This window comes from Nycticebus coucang, chromosome 6 (assembly GCF_027406575.1).
Source record: "Nycticebus coucang isolate mNycCou1 chromosome 6, mNycCou1.pri, whole genome shotgun sequence".
In the NCBI taxonomy this organism is placed as follows: domain Eukaryota; kingdom Metazoa; phylum Chordata; class Mammalia; order Primates; family Lorisidae; genus Nycticebus; species Nycticebus coucang.
In genome coordinates, this window is record NC_069785.1 from 111,384,699 (window position 1) to 111,408,270 (window position 23,572).

General features: G+C 36.6%; 1 protein-coding gene across 1 annotated transcript in view; it reads right to left on the reverse strand.

The window, feature by feature from the left end:
* The window catches only part of CWF19L2 (CWF19 like cell cycle control factor 2), a 174,126-nt gene that overhangs the window by 96,342 nt on the left and 54,212 nt on the right, over positions 1–23,572 (reverse strand). The window contains exons 9-10 of the mRNA XM_053595609.1: positions 18,402–18,517; positions 9,600–10,240 (exon numbers count right to left, since the gene is read on the reverse strand). Of these exons, the coding sequence (XP_053451584.1) occupies positions 9,600–10,240; positions 18,402–18,517 (757 nt within the window). The remainder of the gene's footprint in view (positions 1–9,599; positions 10,241–18,401; positions 18,518–23,572) is intronic.

Sequence of the window (23,572 nt, forward strand, 5' to 3'; positions counted from 1 at the left end):
AATAAATAAATAAATAAAAATTAAAAGAGGTATTCCATTTAAAAAAAAAAAAGAACTTCAAAAGGGAGTAATAAAGAAAATTTGCAACCAGAATATATCTAACCTGTCATAATTTCAAATATAAAGGATATAACCATGATATCAGTTTTCCTGAATTAATAAATTTTACAATACTTTATTAAAATTAACCATAACCATATTTTCTATAAATTTAGTTATCCAAATCAAAACTTGACCTAATAACAACTTTTAAAAAGTTATTTTTAAATAGTTAATTCTTCTGGCCTAAAAATATAGAAATCATTTAACAGATAGTATTTGAATTTTTTTAAAAGATAATCTCTACAAAAAAATCTTCAACCATCATTTCTTTTCATATTGGTGAAAGGAAAGGCAATACTCTGGTGTTTAGACTAAGAAAGCTAAAATATCTGATGTAAAGCACCAAGAGAAATGAACACATCTTCATTCCCCTCATGTTCTTTCGGTCTACATTTTAAAAAGCAAACAACAGAAGCGGGAGGGGCACTGTGCCCATGTGCACAGGAGACCGTAGTACCTTTTGTGTTCTTTTGTGGGGAGGGTCATTACTTACATCAAAAGCTGCCATTTGTTCATATGGAAACTATTTTTTAATTTCTTTTCAAATTAAATTCTGAGGTACATGTCATTTTTATTGTATTGTAAATGTAATTTATTTGAATTTCACCATGCTCAAAATCCAACAGTCAAGTCTTCAAAAGGTTAAAAAGCAAAATGTCTACCGCTGGTACACAGATAAGTAGTAACCAAATCCTTGCAATGGGCCACAGAATTTGGAAGCCTCATCATTGCCCCCAGATGCAACTCAAGCTCCTCCTCTCCTTTTCTACGTTACTCCTGTGGTTTAGGGCTCCATGTCTCTCAACTGCAACGTATCTGCCTCCTAACCAGCTTATCTGCCTCAAGCCTGTTCCATTTCACAATCTATTCTTCATGCTGCCTCTAGACTCTCCTTAAAATGTGAACATGGGCGGCGCCTGTGGCTCAGTGGTAGAGCGCCGGTCCCATATACCAAGGGTGATGGGTTTGAACCCGGCCACGGCCAAACTGCAACAAAAAATAGCCAGTGGCGGCGCCTGTAGCTCAGTGAGTAGGGTGCCGGCCCCATATGCCGAGGGTGGTGGGTTCAAACCCAGCCCCGGCCAAACTGCAACAAAAAAATAGCTGGGCGTTGTGGCGGGCACATGTAGTCCCAGCTACTCGGGAGGCTGAGGCAAGAGAATCGCGTAAGCCCAAGAGTTAGAGGTTGCTGTGAGCCATGTGACGCCACGGCACTCTACCCGAGGGCGGTACAGTGAGACTCCGTCTCTACAAAAAAAAGAGAAAAATAGCCAGCATTGCGGCGGGTGCCTGTAGTCCCAGCTAGGGAGGCTGAGGCAAGAGAATCGCCTAAGCCCAGGGGTTGGAGGTTGCTGTGACGCCATAGCACTCTACCGAGGGCAACAAAGTGAAACTCTGTCTCAAAAAATAAAAAAATTAATAAAAAATAAATAAAATGTGAACATGGTCTATTTAAAATACTTGAGATACTTCTTTCCTATCATTCATAAAATACTGTCCAACTTATACACATGACAAGCTGTACAAGGCAGCACTTGGAATATCTGCCTACTCATTTTCTTTTTAATATTTTGTTTTTAATTATTACGAGTACATAATAGTCATATATCTTCATAGGACTGCCTACCCATTTCCCTCCCACTCAACCATATGCATAAATCATCCAGAGGGTAGGGTATGGTAAACACTCTACCAGGATTCAGAGATAAAAAGACTAGAAAGAGAAGTACTTTGTCCTCGGAAGCCACCGCATCACACGCTCCAAAGCATGGCTGCAAATGCCCAGCCACACCACACTCTCTTATGTCTCCATGCTCTTCTCTACAAGTTGGTTGTCCTTTCCCATTTGCTGCCTAACAGTTTAGTCCTTCAAAACCTCACAACTTTCCCTATACAACTTTGTTGTTCTCCCTAACCTAATCCCAGAAAAGCTCAATACCTCTTTTTGTGTGTTAACTACTGTAAGTATGAAGTATCTGTATTTATAGAGATGGTCCCTGATATACAATTGTTCAACTTGCAACTTCTCAACTTTATGATAGTGTGAAAGTGATAAACATTCAGTAGAAATTGTATTTCATGTACCTATACAATCATTTTGTTTTTCACTTTTAGTACAGCACTCAATAGGTTACATGAAATATTCAATAATTTATTATCAAACAGACTTTCATGATTTTGTAATTCTATGCTAATGTTAAGTGTTCTGAGCACATTTACAGAAGTGTTAGGCTAAGCTATGATGTTCAGTAGGTTAGGTATATTAAATGCATCTTGGACTTTTACAATATTTTCAATTTACAATGGCTTTATTGAGATGCAATCCCACTGTAGGGAGAGGAACAACTATACCTGTAAGTATCATGGCATTTCTGTGCCATATTTTTTCACAAATCTGTATTACTGCCTCTTCTATATTATGAGTTCCTTGAAGGCAGACATAATGTCATTATTTCTACAAATAGGCCTAGGATATAGAAGCATTCAGTAAACATGAGTAGGAAAAAAGAATTCATCAAAGGCCAACTTAAGCTCCAAGGGACATCTCTTACACAAAAATAATCTCCCCTTGTTACTCCATTTCTCGTCACACTAGTCCAGAGAGTTTTTCAAATCCAAATGAGTGTAAAACAAGTCTGTGTCTCATCTGAGAATGACTTGAGGGAAATATAATGTACACATGGACAAATAACTTTAGGGTAATTTTCTTCCAACGGTACATCAAAACTTTGGGATGAAAATAAGCTAATAGTAATAACGGTCATAACAATGAGATAACATTTCAATTTTGTGAGTTGTATGTAAAAAAATTCTTGCATCGCTTTTTTTGTTTCCTGAAACTACCAAACTCACTGTGGCCCATATATAGACCAAAAGGATTACCAATATTCTGGAGATCATATATAAACACTGACATAAGTCATCAAGATTTCCTAAATTTTTCTCCACTGCCATTCACAATCTGAAGCCACACTTTCCTTTTAACTTCTCCACCCAAGGCTAATCCTCCACTTGTACTGTACAAGTAAAGTAGATCGTGAGTTCACCCGCCCTGACTTCGAGGATCTTGCTCAATTGTCCCGTCTATCATCTCTCTGTATGTTTTCCTCCTTCTAAATATGAATCTGACCCTTTTCCATTGAATATAAACAATTTATATTCAAAGAACTCCCTTTTAAAAGAAAAAAAGGAGGGTGGGGGAAGAGAGGTATTTCATTTAACCTTATCTCCCACAAGTAACTTCTATCTCCACCATTCCGTAAAGCATAATTTAATGTACTGAAATGCAGCTTTCTACACACTCTTCTACAACAAAAATACACTTGTCACATCTGGTGCTGTCCATCTAAGGGGCATCTCTTTGCCATCTTACTTTCCTCTCTCCCTCAATTCTCAGGATACAAGCTTATTGAATCAACCAAGGAAGAGCAACAGTGAATTCCATCCAGAAAAGCCCACGGTTTCAAGAAGGTAAGTGGAATTTCAAGAGACCTTTAAAGAGGTGGCTTCCACTCTCATGAAATGTAATACTCTACGCAAATCATCTTTTGAGTATTTTCTAACAGGAATTGTTTATTAATAGATAGAAAGTAGATGATGATAAAGGACATGACATATAGAAATTATTAATATCTCTTATACTAATAATTTCAATATTAACAGTTATTCAACACACTTAATATGACAATAATACATGTCAAGTAAAAACATTAAAATGATAGTTGGGCACAAAATGACTGAAGGATATATTATTCTGTTTTATTTTGTTTATGCTACAACAAAGACACTGCAGCAAAAAAAAGCAGGGAACAGATTCTTCTTCTCTACACATTTATAATGAGCAGATGCTTTAAAAGAAACATCACCATGACACCTGCAATTATCCTACAAAAAGAAAAAAGTACAAGCCTTTCTCAATTTCTGGGATTACTGCTATATTTCAGAAGTCCTCTTTAGAATTAATTTCTAAGAAGCAAATCCTACTTCCCCAGTAAAATGTACTCTCTTTAAAACATATGTACACCTTTGAGGAAGAAGTGATTAAAAGGGCGCCAGCCTTGGGACTGCAAACTAGTACAACCTTTCTGGAAGGAAGTATGGAGAAACCTCAAAGCACTCAAGCTAGACCTCCCATTTGATCCTGCAATCCCATTACTGGGCATCTACCCAGAAGGAAAAAAATCCTTTTATCATAAGGACACTTGTACTAGACTGTTTATTGCAGCTCAATTTACAATCGCCAAAATGTGGAAACAGCCTAAATGCCCACCAACCCAGGAATGGATTAACAAGCTGTGATATATGTATACCATGGAATACTACTCAGCTATTAAAAAAAATGGAGACTTTACATCCTTCGTATTAACCTGGATGGAGGTGGAAGACATTATTCTTAGTAAAGCATCACAAGAATGGAGAAGCATGAATTCTATGTACTCAATTTTGATATGAGGACAATTAAGGTTATGGGGTGGAGGAAAAGCAGAAAGAGGGACGGAGCGAGGGGGGTGGGGCCTTGGGGTGTGTCACACTTTATGGGGGCAAGAAATGATTGCAAGAGGGATTTTGCCTAACAATTGCAATCAGTGTAACCTGGCTTATTGTACCCTCAATGAATCCCCAACAATAAAAAAAAATAAAATTAAAAAAAAAAAAAAAAAGCCAGCCTGATGACATTTCAAAACCTGGAGTATACTGCAATTTAATCATGTGTCACAAACCAACATTTCAGTTGATGACAAACCACATATATAATAGCGGCCCCTAAAATTATAATACCATATTTTTACAGTAACTTTTCTATGTTTTGATATGAACGATACACACATACTTATCATTGTGTTATAAATTGTCTACACTTTTCAGTACAATAACATGCTGCTCAGGTTTCTAGCCCAGGTGCAGTAGGCTGCACCATCGAGGCTTATGTGGGTGCACTCTGTGAGGTACATACAACGATGTCATTGCCTAACGACAATTTCTTAGAACATATCCCCACTGTTAAGCAACACACACTGTATGATTTCTCCTGCTAGCAGTGTTCACAAATCCCACTTAATTATTCTTTTCTTACCATTTGTTCCCCTATTTGCTCCCTCACCTAAGGATCTCGTGACTACATTCAGAGCCTTCAGAACCTGGCATCCTTCTCTGGCCCTTCTGGGCTACAGTAACAAACTCTGCCAAGAATGACATCAAAAGATTAAAATACTTTACAAAATAAGTAGTTTCTGATATCAAATTTATAGAATATAAGCCTATCACAGCAATTTCTGTTTATGTTATATACTACTCCAGGTTTCAAATTCCTAGAAGTACTTAGCCACTGTATTTCCCAACAAAAGAAAAATATATACAAAAGCACATTTCATTTCTAATACTAATAAGCTTAAAGTTCTTAACCATATAGGCCCCTATTGGTGGATTTTTTTTTTTTTGCTAGTTAAGATAATCACAGAGCCTAAAAAAAATAAGAAAGCAAATAATAAAAAATTTGATCATATTAAGGAAAGAATGAAAGCATGGATAAAAAAAGAAAAAGAAGGAACAGGGAAAATTAAATGTGAACTACTTTATTGTATGACAAATACAAAGAGCTCTCACAAATAAAGAATCACTCAAAAAGTAGGTAAAACATGACTAGTTACAAAAAAAATAAGTAACACTTATAAAAATAGGACCAATTTCCTCCATACTAAAAGAAATAAAAAGAGTCTGTTTCTCAGCTATGTATATGGCAAAGATTTTTTAAAAGCTCAGTAATGCTACTGGCAAGGAGAAAGTCATTCTCATGTATGATTGTTAAGAGAGCAAATGGGTTAATACCACAAAATCTATAAAAAGTGCATGTTCTCTTTGGCCTGACGATTCCACTCCTTGGCACTAACTTAACATTATATTTAAATAGTGTTTAAAGAAACACATAAAAATTTTACTATAGGCTCGGTGCCTGTAGCTCAGGGGCTAGGGCATCTGTTCGAACCCGGCCCAGGCCTGACAAACAACAATGACAATTACAACAAATATCTAGGTGTTGTGGCGGGCGCCTGTAGTCCCAGGTACTTTGGAGGCTGAGGCAAGAGAATCACTTAAGCCCAAGAGTTTGAGGTTGCTGTGAGCTGTGGCGCCACAGCACTCTACTGAGGGCAACAGCTTGAGAGTCTGTCTCCAAAAAAAGAAAAACCAAAACGTTACTGCAGCATTGTTTGTAAGAGCAACAACCTAGAAAGAACCAAAACCCATCCATAGAAGACTTGTGAAAAATATTAGGCTATTCCTAAATTTTATAACAGAATATTAAAAAACCTTTAAAATCAAAAAGGGAGATACATATGAGCTCACGTGAAAAGATCTGTTGACTGAAAAAAACATTCAGAACAGTATACGCATTATAAAGCTATTTAACATACATAATCTATATGTAATTTTAAATATTGGGGTAAATATACATATTCAAATGCACTTTAAAAAGTTTGAAGAAACATCATTAACTTGTTCACCTGGCAAGTGGGATTAGGGTTGGGTTCACAAGGCATGGAGATTCTTTTTATACCCTTCTATTTGAGTTTTATGTTCTTGTTTTATACCCTTCAGTCTATAATGTTTAAATTTTATACAGTTACATTTATTATTTACATGATTTCACATGGCTTAATATTTTACAAAATAATATTAAGGTAAAAGCAACAAAGGTAAACATATATAAATAATACATATAGAGAAATATAACCACTGTCACTATTTTCCAATCATTACCATATATATTAGAGAAAGATATTAGCTGTTTCAACTTTTCCAGAGTCTGGCAAACTGACCTATGTTACGCTCCAGTTTCCATTTTAGAGCAGACGAGTATTTTCCAGTCTTCAACTGAAAATTCTTGACTTCCTCCAGTTTATGTATCTTTTTTTCTCTCTCTTTTACCTCTAGCCAACTGTTCTCATATTCTATCTAAATTACTCTCACAAAGGGTATCAATAACTTTTCCATAATTATTATATAACAGAGTTTTTCTTCCAAAGCCAACTGTGGTTCTCCTTGCAACCTTATTTGAAAGTGTGCTAAATAGGCATTGAAAGACATGAAATCAATCTAAGTTCTCCAAACACCTTATTATACTATCATATTAATAGCAACAACAATAGCAAGATTTATAGAATACATACTTTGTGTCGGATAACATTCTAAGTTTTTCATGCTGGGTGCAATGGCTCACGCCTGTAATCCTAGCACTCTGGGAGGCCGAGCTGTGTGGATTGCCTGAGCTCAGCCAGGAGTTCGAGACCAGCCTGAGCAAGAGCAAGATCCCGCCTCTAAAAATAGCCAGGCACTGTGGCAGGCACCTGTAGTACCAGCTACTCAGGGTGCTAAGCCAAGAGAATCACATGAGCCCAGGAGTTTGAGGTTACTATGAGCTATGACGCCACACCACTCTACCAAAGGTGACAAAGTGAGATTCTGTCTCAAATAAATAAATAAAGTTTTTCATATATATTTAATTCACACAACAATCTCATGAAGTAAATATCCCTGTTTTAAGATAAGGAAAATGAAAGCACAGTGAGATCAGTGTCAACTCCTGTGAAAGTCATAGACCTAGGCAATGGTTACATGTTACAAGCTTGCCTAATAAAATATGATACCCAGTCAAATTTGAATTTCAGGTAAACAAGAAATATTTTTTAGTATAAGTATGCCCAAATATTGCAAGGGAGTTCTTATTTTTTATTTAAAAATCTGAAAACGCTGTAACAACTGTAAAGTAACATCATACAAGTTACACCCTCAGTTCTCTAGTTCTCTCAACTGCAAAATACATGTGTCAGATTATGATTTCTTCTCATTTTAAATCACTTCTATGATTTTTTTCCATATTTAAAATTCAGTTGTTCTAAAACTCCCAAGAATTCTAGAATTACGTAAAAAATGCAACATACTCCCTGAATAATGTTCAGACAAATTAATAGCTTCTAACAACCTTTCACTGAGTTCTTCTGGACATTCTTCAAGGTCCTATCTTGATCTCTTAACACCCTCAAGAGCCTTTTCTTTTTCTTTTGTGTGTGTGTGTGTTTCCTCAATTTGTCTTTCCCTCTCCAGTCATGAAATTCACAGAAAACTTCAAACCCTGACATTGAAATTATCACAGCTAACAAAGAACACTATCTTCAAATAAAAAGTAAAACACACACACAGCTTTTAGTAAGTGCCTGTATTATAGTGTGTCTATCAAAAGCTTAGAATTTAAGTAAGATACACAAACATGAAGCAATTAGACAACCAGATGGAATACTAATGGTGTAAGATTACTTTGAATACTCTGCTTAGCTACAGTCACAAAAGTCAAGATCTACTGATGGTCTAAATGCTAACTCAACCCTAGTAATAGCAGGAAAACAAAGCCCCATCTCACCAGCAACTGGGCACCTGGAGTAAAGCCTGGACAATCACATGCGTGCCCGGCCTCGTACACCAATCCCTGTCATGTTCATTCAGCCACTATACCTGGATTTTTCCTTCAGTTTGCAGGGAACAAAGCCCTGACCTGAACCAGGGCCCATCTGACTGGGGCTCAATCATTCAGTTCACATTTTGCCAGCTCCCTCCCACGGAAAATAACACACTGTGCTTCCTAATCCCCTGCTTCCAAAGGAGTCATTAACAAAACAGACTAACAACCCCGACCACAGTGCTCACATCTACTACCACCACTGATGTCTATTATTTCCTAAAACTTCCTCCTTTGTACTCCACTCACTTGGTGGCATCTTTTAACATATTTTAATGAGCATTCATGGGTAAGTTTGTTATTATCCTTTAGACACTTCAATCAAGTTTTCATTGGTTTGATCCCACTCTGCACCTCCCCTCTTCTAACCTAATCCTACATAAGTGCAACAGATATAACAATAACAAAATTATTAGTTTCTTAACCATTACAGGTACAACCACTATCTTGCTTTATTTTTCATTTAAAACTAACATTATCTTTAAAATCTGTCAATTGCCCAAACTGGATAATTTCTTTCTCTGAAAAACAACCATAATTTACGCTTCCTTCCGCAGGATCTTTGCACATCTCTGTCACTTCATCTCTGAGCTATGGCAGCATATTTCCCACCAGTCTCCTAGACCTTTTCTAGACATGCAATATTTACGAATATGATTATATTTAATAAGAGGAAGTAATATGGAAGTAGCAAAACGTACCAAAATCTCTCACAGTATAGCCATTTAAAAGCTTAACTCATTCAGTTGTTTAAATTGCAATAAAGCAACAAATTTTTTAAATCAAACTGTGAAATAAAATGCAATCCATTAAACACTACTACTAACATCATTAAATCTGTATATCTTACCTCTTCTATGAATTTCAAGAAATGGGAGACCACAGTTGTTATCTAATAACTGATGTCCTAAAATAAAGATACTCAGTTCTTTGAATCCTCCAGACTTTACTATCTATTCATCAGGTTAAAAAACAAATGATAGAATACCTTGCAGATGTAGACTTTGCATCCCGCAGATATTCATCTCTCAAGCTTCTGCCTTGTGATTTTTCTCTCGCATCTTCTGGAATGTGCCGGTATTCAACACTGCTGCTGGTTTCCAGTGACTTTTCATTTGAATGTTTCTTGTCTCCTGTTCCATCAGACTGACTCCACGATGTTAAACGTTCTTCACTCACCTCAGTAGGTTTTCGAAAACCACAATGTGAAGAACCCCGAGCTACCAATGCTGAAGATGAACTAGCTGGTTCAAAATTTCTGCCCTTGCTGTGATATGATAGTTCATCATCATCAGAGGGTCTTAAAAACTTAGGTCTCAGATTTCCAAGGGAAGAAAACTCTTGACTCTCCCATGGGTTGGATTCTCTTCTACATGTTTCTAAAGATTCAGATTTCTTACCTTTTTCATCACCACTAAACTTCCCTTTATTGCTGTTGTTTGTAATATCCATTGTAGTGTATCTATCCCTTGAACTGTTATGTTTTACTAAGTCTGATTTTCTACTTTCTTGACTATTTTGTGCTTTATCTGAAAATGCTGGTTTCTTCCACTGTTCTCGTCTATAATCTTCTTTTGTAGATACAGTTTTTTCAGCTGCTTCTAATTTCGACTGAAATATTTCCATTGACTATAAAGAAGGAAAATTTTTAAAAATATTTAATATTAAAAGTTCAGTGATTTGGCCCCCAAATGCCACTGTGCCATAACCCACAATAAAAACTCCACCACAAGGTAAGGGCAGATCCATACAACCATCCCACCCTGAAATAAATACAAGCGAATGATGAAAAATTACTAAATAAAAAAAAATCCCAAAAGGAGAGCCACTTAGGCCAAATGCTGTGCAGTAACACAAACTATGAAACAGAAAACAGCAGGGGTCAATGGTAGCTCATGCCTATAATCAAGCACTCTGGGAGGCCAAGGCTGGAGGACTGCTTGAGGCCAGGAGTTGAAGACCAGTCTGAACAATATAGCAAAATCCCATCTATACAAAAAATAAATTTAAAAAAAAATCAGCTGGGCTTGATGGCACACACCTGTAGTCCCGGCTACCTGGGAGACTGAACCAGGAGAATCACTTAAGCCTAGGAGTTTGAGGTTGCAGTGAGCTATGACAACATCACTGCACTCTAGCCATGAGGCTGTCTCCAAAAAGAAAAATAAAAGAAAAAAGAAAGGAAAGGAGAAAATAAAATGGTTGGGACATAAACTTTAAAAAAATTAAACCCAGCCAGGCATTGTGACGGGCGCCTGTAGTCCCAGCTGCTTGGGAGGCTGAGGCAAGAGAATCACGTAAGCCCAAGAGCTGGAGGTTGCTGTGAGCTGTGTGACACCACGGCACTCTATCAAGGGCGGTACAGTGAGACTCTGTCTCTACAAAAAATAAATAAATAAATAAAAAATAAAAAAATAAAATTAAACCCTATTGGTAGTAAGATTCCAGAATTTACTGTATTGCTAAATGTAACAGACTTTCATGAAAAAAAGAAAAAGACTTGTAAATAAAAACCTGTTATGTCAAAAAAAATTGCCTAGACACACTGAACAAAAGAACAGAAAGTGCTGAAAACCAAATTATCTTGGGAATTCTCTATACTGTAGGAATAAAGATGGAAAATAAGCATAAGAAAAAAGTCGCCCCTTGATTGCACTAATGTACATGGCTATGATTTAACGGGACGGGACGGGACGGGACCGGAAGCGAAGGGAAGATGTCCCTAATGGGCATCCAGGTCTAGGGGTTAAATAAACCTTATCCTCTGTTTTTGAGGGATTTGGGTAATTGCGAGTAGGAGACTTCAGCTGCTCTGATGGGAAGGAAGTGCAGGGCAGGGCTCTATGACCTTTTGGGAATAACAGGAAGCTTTCAAAGTAATAAAAACTCTTTTCAGTTTAAAAAAAGAAAAAAGTCACATGGACAACTGATTCTAGAGACACTAAGATGCATGAGTTAATACTTCCACAAAGCAGCAAAGATGATGAAAGAAAAGTATTAATAGAAGAAATATGTAAAAAACAGATTTTCCAGATCAGGGGGGCTCATCCCAACAGTCTTGGGGGCAAGGGAAGTGACAAAAAACTTGCACTCTTAGAAAAAAACTCTAAGCCCTGAATCTGAAAACTTAAAGAAAAGAAAAAAATCCTTCACAAAGACTGGCTTAAGAAGGAGCAAGTGTGAGTATGTATGGATGGAGGCAGGTAAATAACACATCACCTACAAATTAAAGATTGTTACCAGATTTTCATCTATATTACTAAATGAACAATGGAATAAAAACCACATTTTGAAAAAAATTATTAGGCTACAATTCTATAGAAAGAATTCAAGCCAGCCTGGTGGTATAGGACTTTAGTCCAAGCTACTTGGGAGACTGAGGCGGGAGGGTTACTTATCTTCCAGCCTGAGCAACATAGCAAGACTTGTTTCTTAGATAAAAATCCAAGAATTCAGGTTCAGTCCCTGTAGCTCAGCAGCTAGGTTACCAGCCACACACACCAGAGCTGGCAGGTTCGAATCCAGCCTGAGCCTGCCAAACAACAATGACAACTACAACCAAAAAATAGCCAGGTGTTGAGGCAGGCACCTGTAGGCCCAGCTACTTGGGAGGTCGAGGCAAGAGAATCCAGCTTAAGCCCAAGAATTAGAGGTTGCTGTGAGCTGTGACACCACAGCACTCTACCGAGGGCAACTCTATCTCAAAAAAAATAAATAAATAAAAATAATTCAATTCACAAATTATCACTCCCTAGAATGGGCAAAAGAAAATTATGTTCAAAAATGCAAGCAATCAGAAGACACATCACTTAGTAATTCTGTAGGGAAAAAATTACTTAACAGATGATTAAGCCAAACCATATATGAATTAGGACAAAGATCTCTGACAAAAAAATATGCCATACACCAAATGTCAAACGTAATGGTCAAGTCCAAATAACTGCTCATGAGGTTGCAAAGTTAAATACAGTGTCAAGGACTTTTCCTTGAAAACCTGATACCTAAGAACAGAGACAGAAAGGTGGTAACAGAGGCAGGAGAAATAGGGAGACGAAGAACAAAGACTACAGAGTGTCAGTGGTGCAACAAAGGGACGGCACTGAATAATATACTATGGATTGAAAATTTCCTAAGAGAATATTTTTAGGTAGTTTTACCACAAGTAAAAGATAACCATGTAAGATAAATGATACATAACTTGCTTGTGTAGTAATCATTTCACTACACATATAGTACATGTGTATCAAAACATCACGTTATGTATCTTAATATATACAATATAAAAATTAAAACTTACAAAATAAAAAATGGGCCAAAAAAGCACCTCTTATTAAACTGTGATGTGAGGATACTTTATTTAAACATGACAATCTTCATCTCAAATACAGGAAGTCATCATTTAAATACAGAAAGAGAACTATAGTAGCCTCCAATCCCCTTATTAAAGTTCTAAAATTCTAACTACTTCAAGAAGAAAAGAAAATTTAAATATTTCATCAAGGGGAAAAAAGCAAAATAATTATAATTTACATATAACTACACTCTCAGATAACTCAAATTTTAAAAATATATATAAGGCTGGCATGGTAGCTTATGCCTGTAATCCCAGCACTCTGGGAGGCTAAGGTCGGCAGATTGCCTGAGCTCGGGAGTTCGAGACCAGCCTGAGCAAGAGCGAGACCCCCCCCATCTCAAAAAAAAATTAAAAAATTAAAAATATGTATAATTAATGAGAGTTTAAAAAACTGACAAACTAACACCAACAGCAAGTCACAAAATATTTTTTAAAATAGGATTTATAATTGAAACACATAAAAATAATCTCAATGACACATACATGTACGATAGCTACACAGAGAAAATTACTAAACAGCATAAATGAAAACTCAACTAGAGAAATATCCAATATTTTAGGATGAGATGTCTCAGTATTAAGTCAACATAAGGTTCATTAACTTAACATTAAAACATATTAGTGGGAGGGTGATTGGTGGGATTATACCTGCGGTGCATCTTACAAGGGTACATGTGAAACTTAGTGAATGCAGAATATGATTGTCTTAACACAATAACTAAGAAAATGCCAGGAATGCTATGTTTTTTTTTTTTTGTTTTGTTTTTTTGTAGAGACAGAGTCTCACTGTACCGCCCTTGGTAGAGCGCCGTGGCGTCACACGGCTCACAGCAACCTCTAGCTCTTGGGCTTACGCGATTCTCTTGCCTCAGCCTCCCGAGTAGCTGGGACTACAGGCGCCCGCCACAACGCCCGGCTATTCAGGAATGCTATGTTAACCAGTGTGGTAAAAATGTTTCGAACTGTTTATAAAACCAGTGTATGGTGCCCCATGATCGTATTACTGTACACAGCTATGATCTAATACTAATAAATAAATAAATAAATAAAAACATATTAGTTACCCTTGATTTGTTTATACATTTAACTAAATTTAAATCCAAATTCCAAAAAGTTATAAATTTAAAATGCATTTATAGGAAAAAATGTTTATTTTTGTTGAGTTTTAACTTTACAAAATAATTCTAAATTTAAAAAGGTTAAACACATAAAGAAACTTAAATTTTTTAGTGACTAGTAAGACTTACCCTGCCACATGGTAGGCATTGATAATTATTTGCTATCTGCAGAAATTACTAAAAACTACAATAATTATAACTGATGAGACTAATTCCAAGGCAAAAACAGAAAAACCAATGAAACAGATCTGAAAGTAAAAAAATAGACCCATGCTTATAAGAAAATTTAATGTATAATAAATGTGCCATTTCAAATCCATTGGAAAAGAACAATTCACTCAACATGTTGTAAATAGCCATCTAAAACTGTAAGGAAAGTTAGATACCTACTTCATACCATATACAAATCTATATACTCCAGAAAGACTAAAGATAAGTATAAAAATTAAAACCAAACAAGTACTCAAAGGAAACACACAGACACAGATTTTTATGACCTTGGGGATGAGCTAAGCCTGTCAATGAACCACACCAAGAGCCATGAAAGAACCATCTGAGGGATTTTCCAAAGTAAAACTATTTAAAACTTGCCAGGGTGGCACCTGTGGCTCAGTGGGTAGGGCGCCGGCCCCATATACCGAGGGTGGCGGGTTAGAACCCGGCCCGGCCAAACTGCAACACAAAAAAAAAATAGCTGGCGTTGTGGTGGGTGCCTGTAGTCCCAGCCACTCAGGAGGCTGAGGCAAGAGAATAGCCTAAGCCCAAGAGCTAGAGATTGTTGTGAGCTATGATGCCACAGCACTCTACCAAGGGCGACAAAGTAAGACTCTGTCTTTCAAAAAAAATTTAAAAAAAAAAAAAAAACTTGCCTATAGCAAATTATCAACTAAGTAAAAAAAAAAATAAACACACAAAGCTTCGGGGAAAAAAATTGAAACAGATTTGTTGAAAAGCCTTAAGCAAATCCCAAATGAAAAATGGAAAAATAACATCAAGGTTCAATTCACTAAAAAAAAAAAAAAAAAAAAAAAAATGAACAAACAAAAACAAATGGCCGGTTTTGTCTGTTCTTTTTCCTTTAGTCATGCTGGTGGGTGTAAAATAGTGTCTTTTGCGGTTTAGTTTAAATTCCCCTGAAGACTAACAATATTTGCATAGTTTCTATTAATATATCTTTCAAAAGTGACCTTTCAAGTCTTCGCCCATTTTTACTGGATATTTGCCTTTTTGATTTATTTATTTGGAAGAATTCTTTATATGCTTATATTGTAGACATGAACCCTTTGTTGTTTTTTCCGAAACAATATTCAGTTGTTTCTACACCACATGTTACAAAGGCTTGCCTTCTGCCTTCATTTGATTTGGTGCCTTGGCCAAAAATCAATTATCATAGGTCTGTGGGTGAATCTCTGGACTGCTGCATTCCATTCATCTATTTGCCTCTCTCTATGCCAATGGCAGTCTACCCTGACAAGGGTACATCTAGAAATCAAGTTGTGTAGTGCGTCCTCCAACTTGTTCCTTGGTTTTCAATATTGTGTTGTGTTGGCTCTTAAAATTCCTTATATTTCCATATAAATTTAGGATAAACTTGTAAAAAAAAAAAAAAATGGCCAAAATAAGTGTGAAAAAATTCCAATTCACTAGCAAACACATGTATAAAAATAAAAGCAAAAAAAAAAAAAGTTTACCAATCACAACAACATGGACTATAAAGAATGATAATCTTACTGTTGAAAATTATGTGATAAAATATACTTTTTAGTATGAATGATTTGTTCAATCATTCTGTAGTGAAATTTGGCAACACATATCTCACTTTAAATGTCTATTTAGGCCAGGCACAGTCGCTCAGCCTATAATCCTAGCACTCTGGGAGGCCAAGGTGGGAGTATCCCTTGAGCTCAAGAGTTTGAGACCAGCCTGATAAAATAAGACCCCTATCTCTACTAAAAATAGAAAAACTAGCCAGTCCTTGTGATAGTCCTGTGCCTATAGTCCCAGCTACTTGGGAAGCTGAGGTGAGGCAGGAGGATTACTTGAGCCCAGGAGTTTGAGGTTGCTGTCAGCTAGGCCGAGGCCAGGGCACTTTAGCACAGGCAACAGAGTAAGACTCTGTCTGAAAAAAATTAAAACAGAAAGAAATGTCTGTTTAAAAGCAATTTTGTGGTAGATTTGTATTCACTAATGGCTTAAGATTTTTTTTCATTCATTGCTTTACATATTAGACATTTTCTTCTCATTGTAAGCAGACTCAAATTAGTCAACAAAACATCTTTTAAATCCCCTCCCAACAAAATTAATAAAAGCGATTTCATTTTTAGTAGTTCACGTTAATAACCAGATAAATATATAAAATGCACTGGACAAAGATAGCACAGTGCAATTTAACAGGAAAAGAGGAAAACATATAAATATCCATTCACTGACAACCAAATAAGTAATGGAAAACCACATAAATATACAATGCTAACAGCACATTAAAATATATATATTTACTAGCATCCAACTATGTTTATATTAGTAAGTAAAAGAAACAGGGTATATTCTACCTGCTTTAAAATACAGGGAAAAGAATAGTCTGGAAAACTATATTCCAAAACAAATGTTAACAATGATTCTCTTAGAATGACAAGTGATTTTTTTACTTCCTTTTTTTTTTTGTTTGTCACATGCCTATAGTTTTGAAATCTTACTACTTTCTAAGCCTACTTTCCTCTGGAAATTGAAGAAAGAGAAACAAAAAAGGGATCATTAATAACTGCAGGAATAGAAAGAGTGTCCACACATGGTGAACGGAAGAACAGGTGCTATCACACCGCATATCGCTGCTTCGCTCCACTGTTTCAAGAATGTACACACACACACACACACACACACACACACACACACACGCTCTGTCTCTAGTTCCACTGTTTTAAGAGTACACACACTCTCTTTCTTTCTGATTCCACTGTTTTAGGAGTGTACACACACTCGCTCTTTCTAGTTCACTGTTTTAAGAGTGTACACACACTCGCTCTTTCTAGTTCCACTGTTTTAAGAATGTACACACACACATGTATGCTCTGTCTCTGGTTCCACTGTTTTAAGAGTGTACACACACACTCTCTTTCTGGTTCCACTGTTTTAAGAGTGTACACACACACTCTCTTTCTGGTTCCACTGTTTTAAGAGTGTACACACACACTCTCTTTCTGGTTCCACTGTTGTAAGAGTGTACACACACACTCTCTTTCTGGTTCCACTGTTTTAAGAGTGTACACACACACTCACTTTCTGGTTCCACTGTTTTAAGAGTGTACACACACACTCACTTTCTGGTTCCACTGTTTTAAGAGTGTACACACACACTCACTTTCTGGTTCCACTGTTTTAAGAGTGTTCACACACCCGCTCTTTCTAGTTCCACTGTTTTAAGAGTGTACACACACTCGCTCTTTCTAGTTCTACTGTTTTAAGAATGTACACACACACATGTATGCTCTGTCTCTGATTCCACTGTTTTAAGAGTGTACACACACACTCTCTTTCTGGTTCCACTGTTTTAAGAGTGTACACACACTCTCCCTTTCTGGTTCCAATGTTTTAAGAATGTACACACACACATGTATGCTCTGTCTCTGGTTCCACTGTTTTAAGAGTGTACACATACACACTCTTTCTGGTTCCACTGTTTTAAGAGTGTACACACACACTCTTTCTGGTCCACTTTTTTAAGAGTGTACACACACACTCTTTCTGGTTCCACTGTTTTAAGAGTGTACACACGCACTCTTTCTGGTTCCACTGTTTTAAGAGTGTACACACACACTGTCTTTCTGGTTCCACTGTTTTAAGAGTGTACACACACTCTCTCTCTTTCTGGTTCCACTGTTGTAAGAGTGTACACACATACGCTCTTTCTGGTTCCAATGTTTTAAGAGTGTACACACACACACTCTCTCTTTTTAAAAAATCTGAGAATACCAAAACTCTAAAAATATACCAAAGTTTCAACAGTGATTATTTCTAGAAGTATAGTATGTAGGTTTTTCTGCATCATTTAAATTTTCTCACAATGAAAAAATGTTATTTTTACATTAAACACACGTACTTAACCTTTATATACATAAATTTTATATCATTATGTCAATAAAAACATGATAAATAAATTAACATAATAATAAAAAGCAGAAAATTACTTCAACAACATAAAGATATAAAACTTATTGTCAATTCAAAATTTATTGTCAATTCGTTTCATGACACAAAATTAAAGGCACTTAATTTTCCACATAACTCTGAAAAGATGTGTCTCCTTAATGCAGATACTCACCCCGTATCTTTCAGCTACAACATCCTCAAAATTTCGGTTTTGTTTCTCAGCTTGTTCCTTCATTCTTTGGTAAGACTTCCTTAGCCAGCTCAATCCACCATCTTCTACCACTGAAACTAAATTCCAGTATAAATGTTAGTTATACTTTTATTGTGGTTCTCATCAAATATTGCTTCTATGCTGATGTGTAATGTATAAAATTAAGTATTTTTTTCTAAATATATAAAAATCAGAAGTGCATTTAAAATCTGACATATATTTGAGTGCCTATATAGGCAAGCTAGAGTTTTGTCACTATTAAGAAGGAAAAGATAAATTTTCTTCAATCTAAGAAAATGAGATCAAAGGACATAATTACAAAAAAAGATAATACATGGCAACTATATGAAAAGAAAAGGGTTATAGAAAATGACAGAAGTGAAAGATTATTTCTAACTGGGAGGTCAGGGAAAATTCCACAAACCAGACTCAAGAAAAGGAGTTGGATTTCTATAACACAAGGTAAGAGTAGGGGGAACATGCCAGGAAATAAATAAGGAATAAAGGCACATACATAGGAAAGGAAAAAGCTACCTCAGATGCAGCATAAAAAACAAAAAAGGAAGCTACAGAAGATAATGCTAAAATAGATGTTTAAACAAATTATCCTACTTCAGTCATGATTGCTCATTAGGGACATTTGAATGCCTTCAACAAACTTTATTAAGCTTGTTTTATTTCCTTCTAAACACACCATACTTTTGATATGGATAAAGAAGAAATCAAATTAATTACTTAAATCAAAATTCTGTCTGATATTCCTTGCCCAAAATAAACCTATTATAAAATCACCCCAGTTCAGTAACCAAAATGCGTATCTGACATGTACAACAATGTGCATAGGAGAACAATCTGTAATTATCCTGGTTTGGAAACAACCTAGGAAATATTCACAATCATTAAAAGAGATACACAGATTGTGATAGAGTACTATTAATAAAATACACTGTTACACAGCAAGAAGAATGAAGAAACTGCAACTACACACAACAACACAGGTGAACCTCAAAATGTGGACAGGAGGCAGAAACCAAGGAGGACAGTACTGATTTTTGGAATTATGACAGAAACCAGGATAGGGGTTACCCTTTTTATCACTGGACACAAAGGGGATTTCTATCAATGTTGTTTCTCACACTGTGCGCTGATGACACAGCTGCCTTCACTATGTGAAGGACGCGCACAGCTTGTGTACTCTTCTATGTACGTTAGATTTCAACAAAAAATTTACTTAAAGTACAGATTTTTCAATCCTCAAACTAATTCTGCACAAATTCCCACATTCAAATCTCAAAAGTTTATCTTTACCAAGCAACCTTTTCCAATATAAAGTGGCCTTGCTTTACAGGTCTAAATATTCTACATTTCAAAACCAAGATCTCTAGTTAACCGAATGATTTCTCTTTTCATTCAAAAGCTTATTTTACTTACTTTTGCTATTTTCTTCCTATTTACATAGTCTATGAGTTCAAAATTAATAGTACAACGACCCAAGGAACTTAGTCTAAATCTGCAATCTACATAGTGGTAAGTAACAGAAACCCCTAGTAATAAACGCCTCCTACATTAATGTATCAGCCATTTAACTAAGTTGTTTATTCCACAGAATTATCTGTGACACTGATAAAATGCTGATGGGCACAGCAAAAAGTTCCTAACAATCACCAAGATACTAACATGGCTCAGAGAAAAAAAAAAAAATAATAACAGAGGAAAAATAAGACTGCTTATATTCCTCTATATTAACATTTATGAAAGAAATCTTACTGAAGTAAAAATTTCAGCCAATTCAGTCACAAGTTAAATTTACATCTTTAGAAATATTTATGTAAGTCACCTTTAGTTGTTAATATGTTCTATTTCAATAGTCCTATTAAATTTTATAGAGAGATGGTACTAATGAAGTAGTTTTAATTTTAAAAATCACCAAATTTAATATACAAAAAGCAAACAAAAAAGCAGTACTATCCTGAAATTCAATTAACAAACATTTAATGAATATTTACTTTGAATAAGAAAACTTGTTAATAAACACAGTAAGAAGTAAAAACATGAATATGGCAGGGTCCCAAGTCCTCTATGCTGAGATAAAGATCTATTAAATAATTACACCAAATTCACTGGCAGGAGACCTAGATTTCAGTCTTCCTGCTACTATCTAAAGAGTTGTAAGATCTGAGGCATCTCATTAACTTCTTTGGAACTTTGCTTCTTCATCTGTAAGATAAGGTACCTGATTTAACCACCTTTGAAAGTCCTTACTATTCAAATATTCTAACCAAAAAATAAACAACAGGAAGAATAAAATCATATCAAAAGGGGCTCAAGCAAGAACTTCTGCTAATTATACGGCAAGAAACATAGTCTTCTACTAAAGAACCCAGGGTAAGTAACCCTGGACCAGGTGTCAGAGGACCTGGATTCTAGTACTAGTCATATGACCTTGAAATACTTACCTGGCCAGTTTAAGCCTTTCCTAAGCTATAAAGGTCAGAATAATAACATCTACTCTGCTCTCTTCACACAGCTGCTATGAAAATAAGTTGATACATAAATGTGCTATGTAAAAACTCTAAAACTGTACAAATATTCCCACTACTAAAATGTGATTTAAAATAATTTTGTATTAGCTCAGAAAATAATTTTCTTATTTTTCCACCTAATTTTCTCTAAGGAAAAAAAATCAAGATTAATGAATTAGTTATTGAAAATATGGCACCTCAATCATTACCAAAAATGTTGATATGAGAGAGAGCAAGATGGTGGCTGAGTAACAGCTTCCTTGCATCTGGGCACAGTGAGTCTGGGGAGACAAGACTCCAGGCATCTCTGGCTGGTGGGATCTGCCTATAATCATCCCTTTGAGGATACAGGGAGTCAGCGAGAGACTTCTGGACCCCAAGAGGAGGACAAAAACAGTGGAAAACTGGCAAGTGGTCACGTGTGTTCAATCAGCCTAATCCCGCCCACAGCTGTAGGCAGTGTAGCAGCGAGACTGCAAACCAGAAAGGCCTTACCTGTGAACTGTTTTGGTGCTTTTGGACTTGGCACTCAGTTGAACTGCCTTGGGGAGAGCTTGAGCAGGAGTGTGGAGAACTTTGAGCATTGTCTAGGGCCCCGACTATTAGCCGGATGCAGCTAATAGTGTTTGGCTGTGGGCCACAGGGAGCCATTGGGAGGGAACTGCCCCAGCAAGGTCCGCCCTCAGGGTTGCAGAGTAAGGATGGGGCGGGAGCTAGTAACCTAGTGACTGAGCAGCCTAAAAGGAGGGGACTGAGCCACCTTACAGCCCTAACCCTCAGGGGCAGAGTGAGACCGGTTTTGGCACACTGGGTAAGTACAATCACTTCAGCAGTGATTCCAGCGACAAGCACTTTCCTGGGAAAGATTCTGCTTAGCAAGTTTAGAAGTTTAAAGTGCCTTTTAAGAGGGCTGAAGAGAGATTTAGGGTGTCTACCCTGTGGGGTTTGAGAAATCAGCTGAGGCCTACAACCGTATCAGCACTGTGATTAACATCTCATACCCCAGAAGACCAACCTATTGCCCAGACAATATTCAACAAGATATATATACTGCTTTGTTTTTGGTTGCTTTTTTCTTTTAGTTTGTTTATTGTTTGTTTATTTTGATGTTGTTGTTGTTTTTAATTTCAGCCTTTTCCATATAAATTTTTTTCTTTCTCAATTTTTCTAGTTTAAATACAATTTCCCATTGCTGCCTTTTTCAATAAATAGAACTTCATTTTTGCTAATGTTTCTACCCCTATTATTTGGTTTTCCACCCAATTTTATCCTGTAAAGTTTCCTGTTTGCTTGTTTTGGTTTGATTTATAGCATTTTTGTCTTTTCCCCTCTACTTGGTGGAGGTGGGGTACTGTGTCTGATCAGGTTACAAAGAGCTGCTCACTCAAGGGAACCACCCAACCAGGCACCCCAGAGGTTGGGATTTTTTAAGGTTAGGTCAAAGTACCCTACTGTACACTTATATTGCTCTGTCTCCCTCTTTCTGTGCCTCTCTTCTTTCTGTCAATATTCCTTTTACCCACCGCCCCTCCTTTCTCTATTTCCTTTTCATTCTTTCCTCCTTTCTTTCATCCCTTCTTGCTCTTCAACCTTCTCATCCTTCTGGTTCTGTACTAAAAGGACTCATCGAAACCTCAGTCCACAGGCATGGGTACTTAAAGAGCAAAAGGAAGTGAAAGGAAAATTAGGGCAAGGAAACAGATAAAAGAAATCACTCATGAGGAAGAATCAGCAGAAAACTCCAGGCAACATGAAGAACCAGTCCAGAACAACCCCGCCAAGGGACCATGAGGTAGCTACTGCAGAGGATTCCCTATAAAGGAATGTTAGGAATGACAGAACGGTAATTTAGAATACACATGATGAAAACAATGAAGGATATGATGGAAACAATGAAGGAAACTGCTAATAAAGTGGAAAATAACCAAAAGGAAATCCAAGAACAGAATCAAATAAGAGATGAACGATATGAAGAATATAGAAAGGATATAGCAGAGCTGAAGGAACTGAAGCAGTCAATTAGGGAACTTAAAGATGCAATGGAAAATAGCAGCAACAGGTTAGACCATGCAGAAGAAAGAATTTCAGAGGTAGAAGACAAAGTTTTTGAGATAACTCAGATAGTAAAAGAGGCAGAAAAGAAGAGAGAGAAAGCAGAACGTTCACTGTCAGAATTATGGGACTTTATGAAGCGTTCCGACATACAAGTTATAGGAATCCCAGAAGGGGAAGAAGAATGCCCCAGGGGAATGGAAGCCATACTAGAGAATATTATAAAAGAAAATTTCCCAAATATCACCACAGATTCTGACACACTGTTTTCAGAGGGATATCGGACCCCAGGTCGCCTCAACTCTAACGGAGCTTCTCCAAGACACACTGTGATGAACCTGTCCAAAGTCAAGACAAAAGAAAAGATTCTGCAAGCTGCCAGGAGTAAGTGCCAGTTGACCTACAGGGGCAAATCCATCAGAGTGACTGCAGACTTCCATAATGAAACTTTCCAAGCAAGAAGACAATGGTCATCTACCTTTAATCTACCTAAACAGAACAATTTCCAGCCCAGAATTCTGTACCCTGCTAAGCTAAGCTTTAAAATTGACGGAGAAA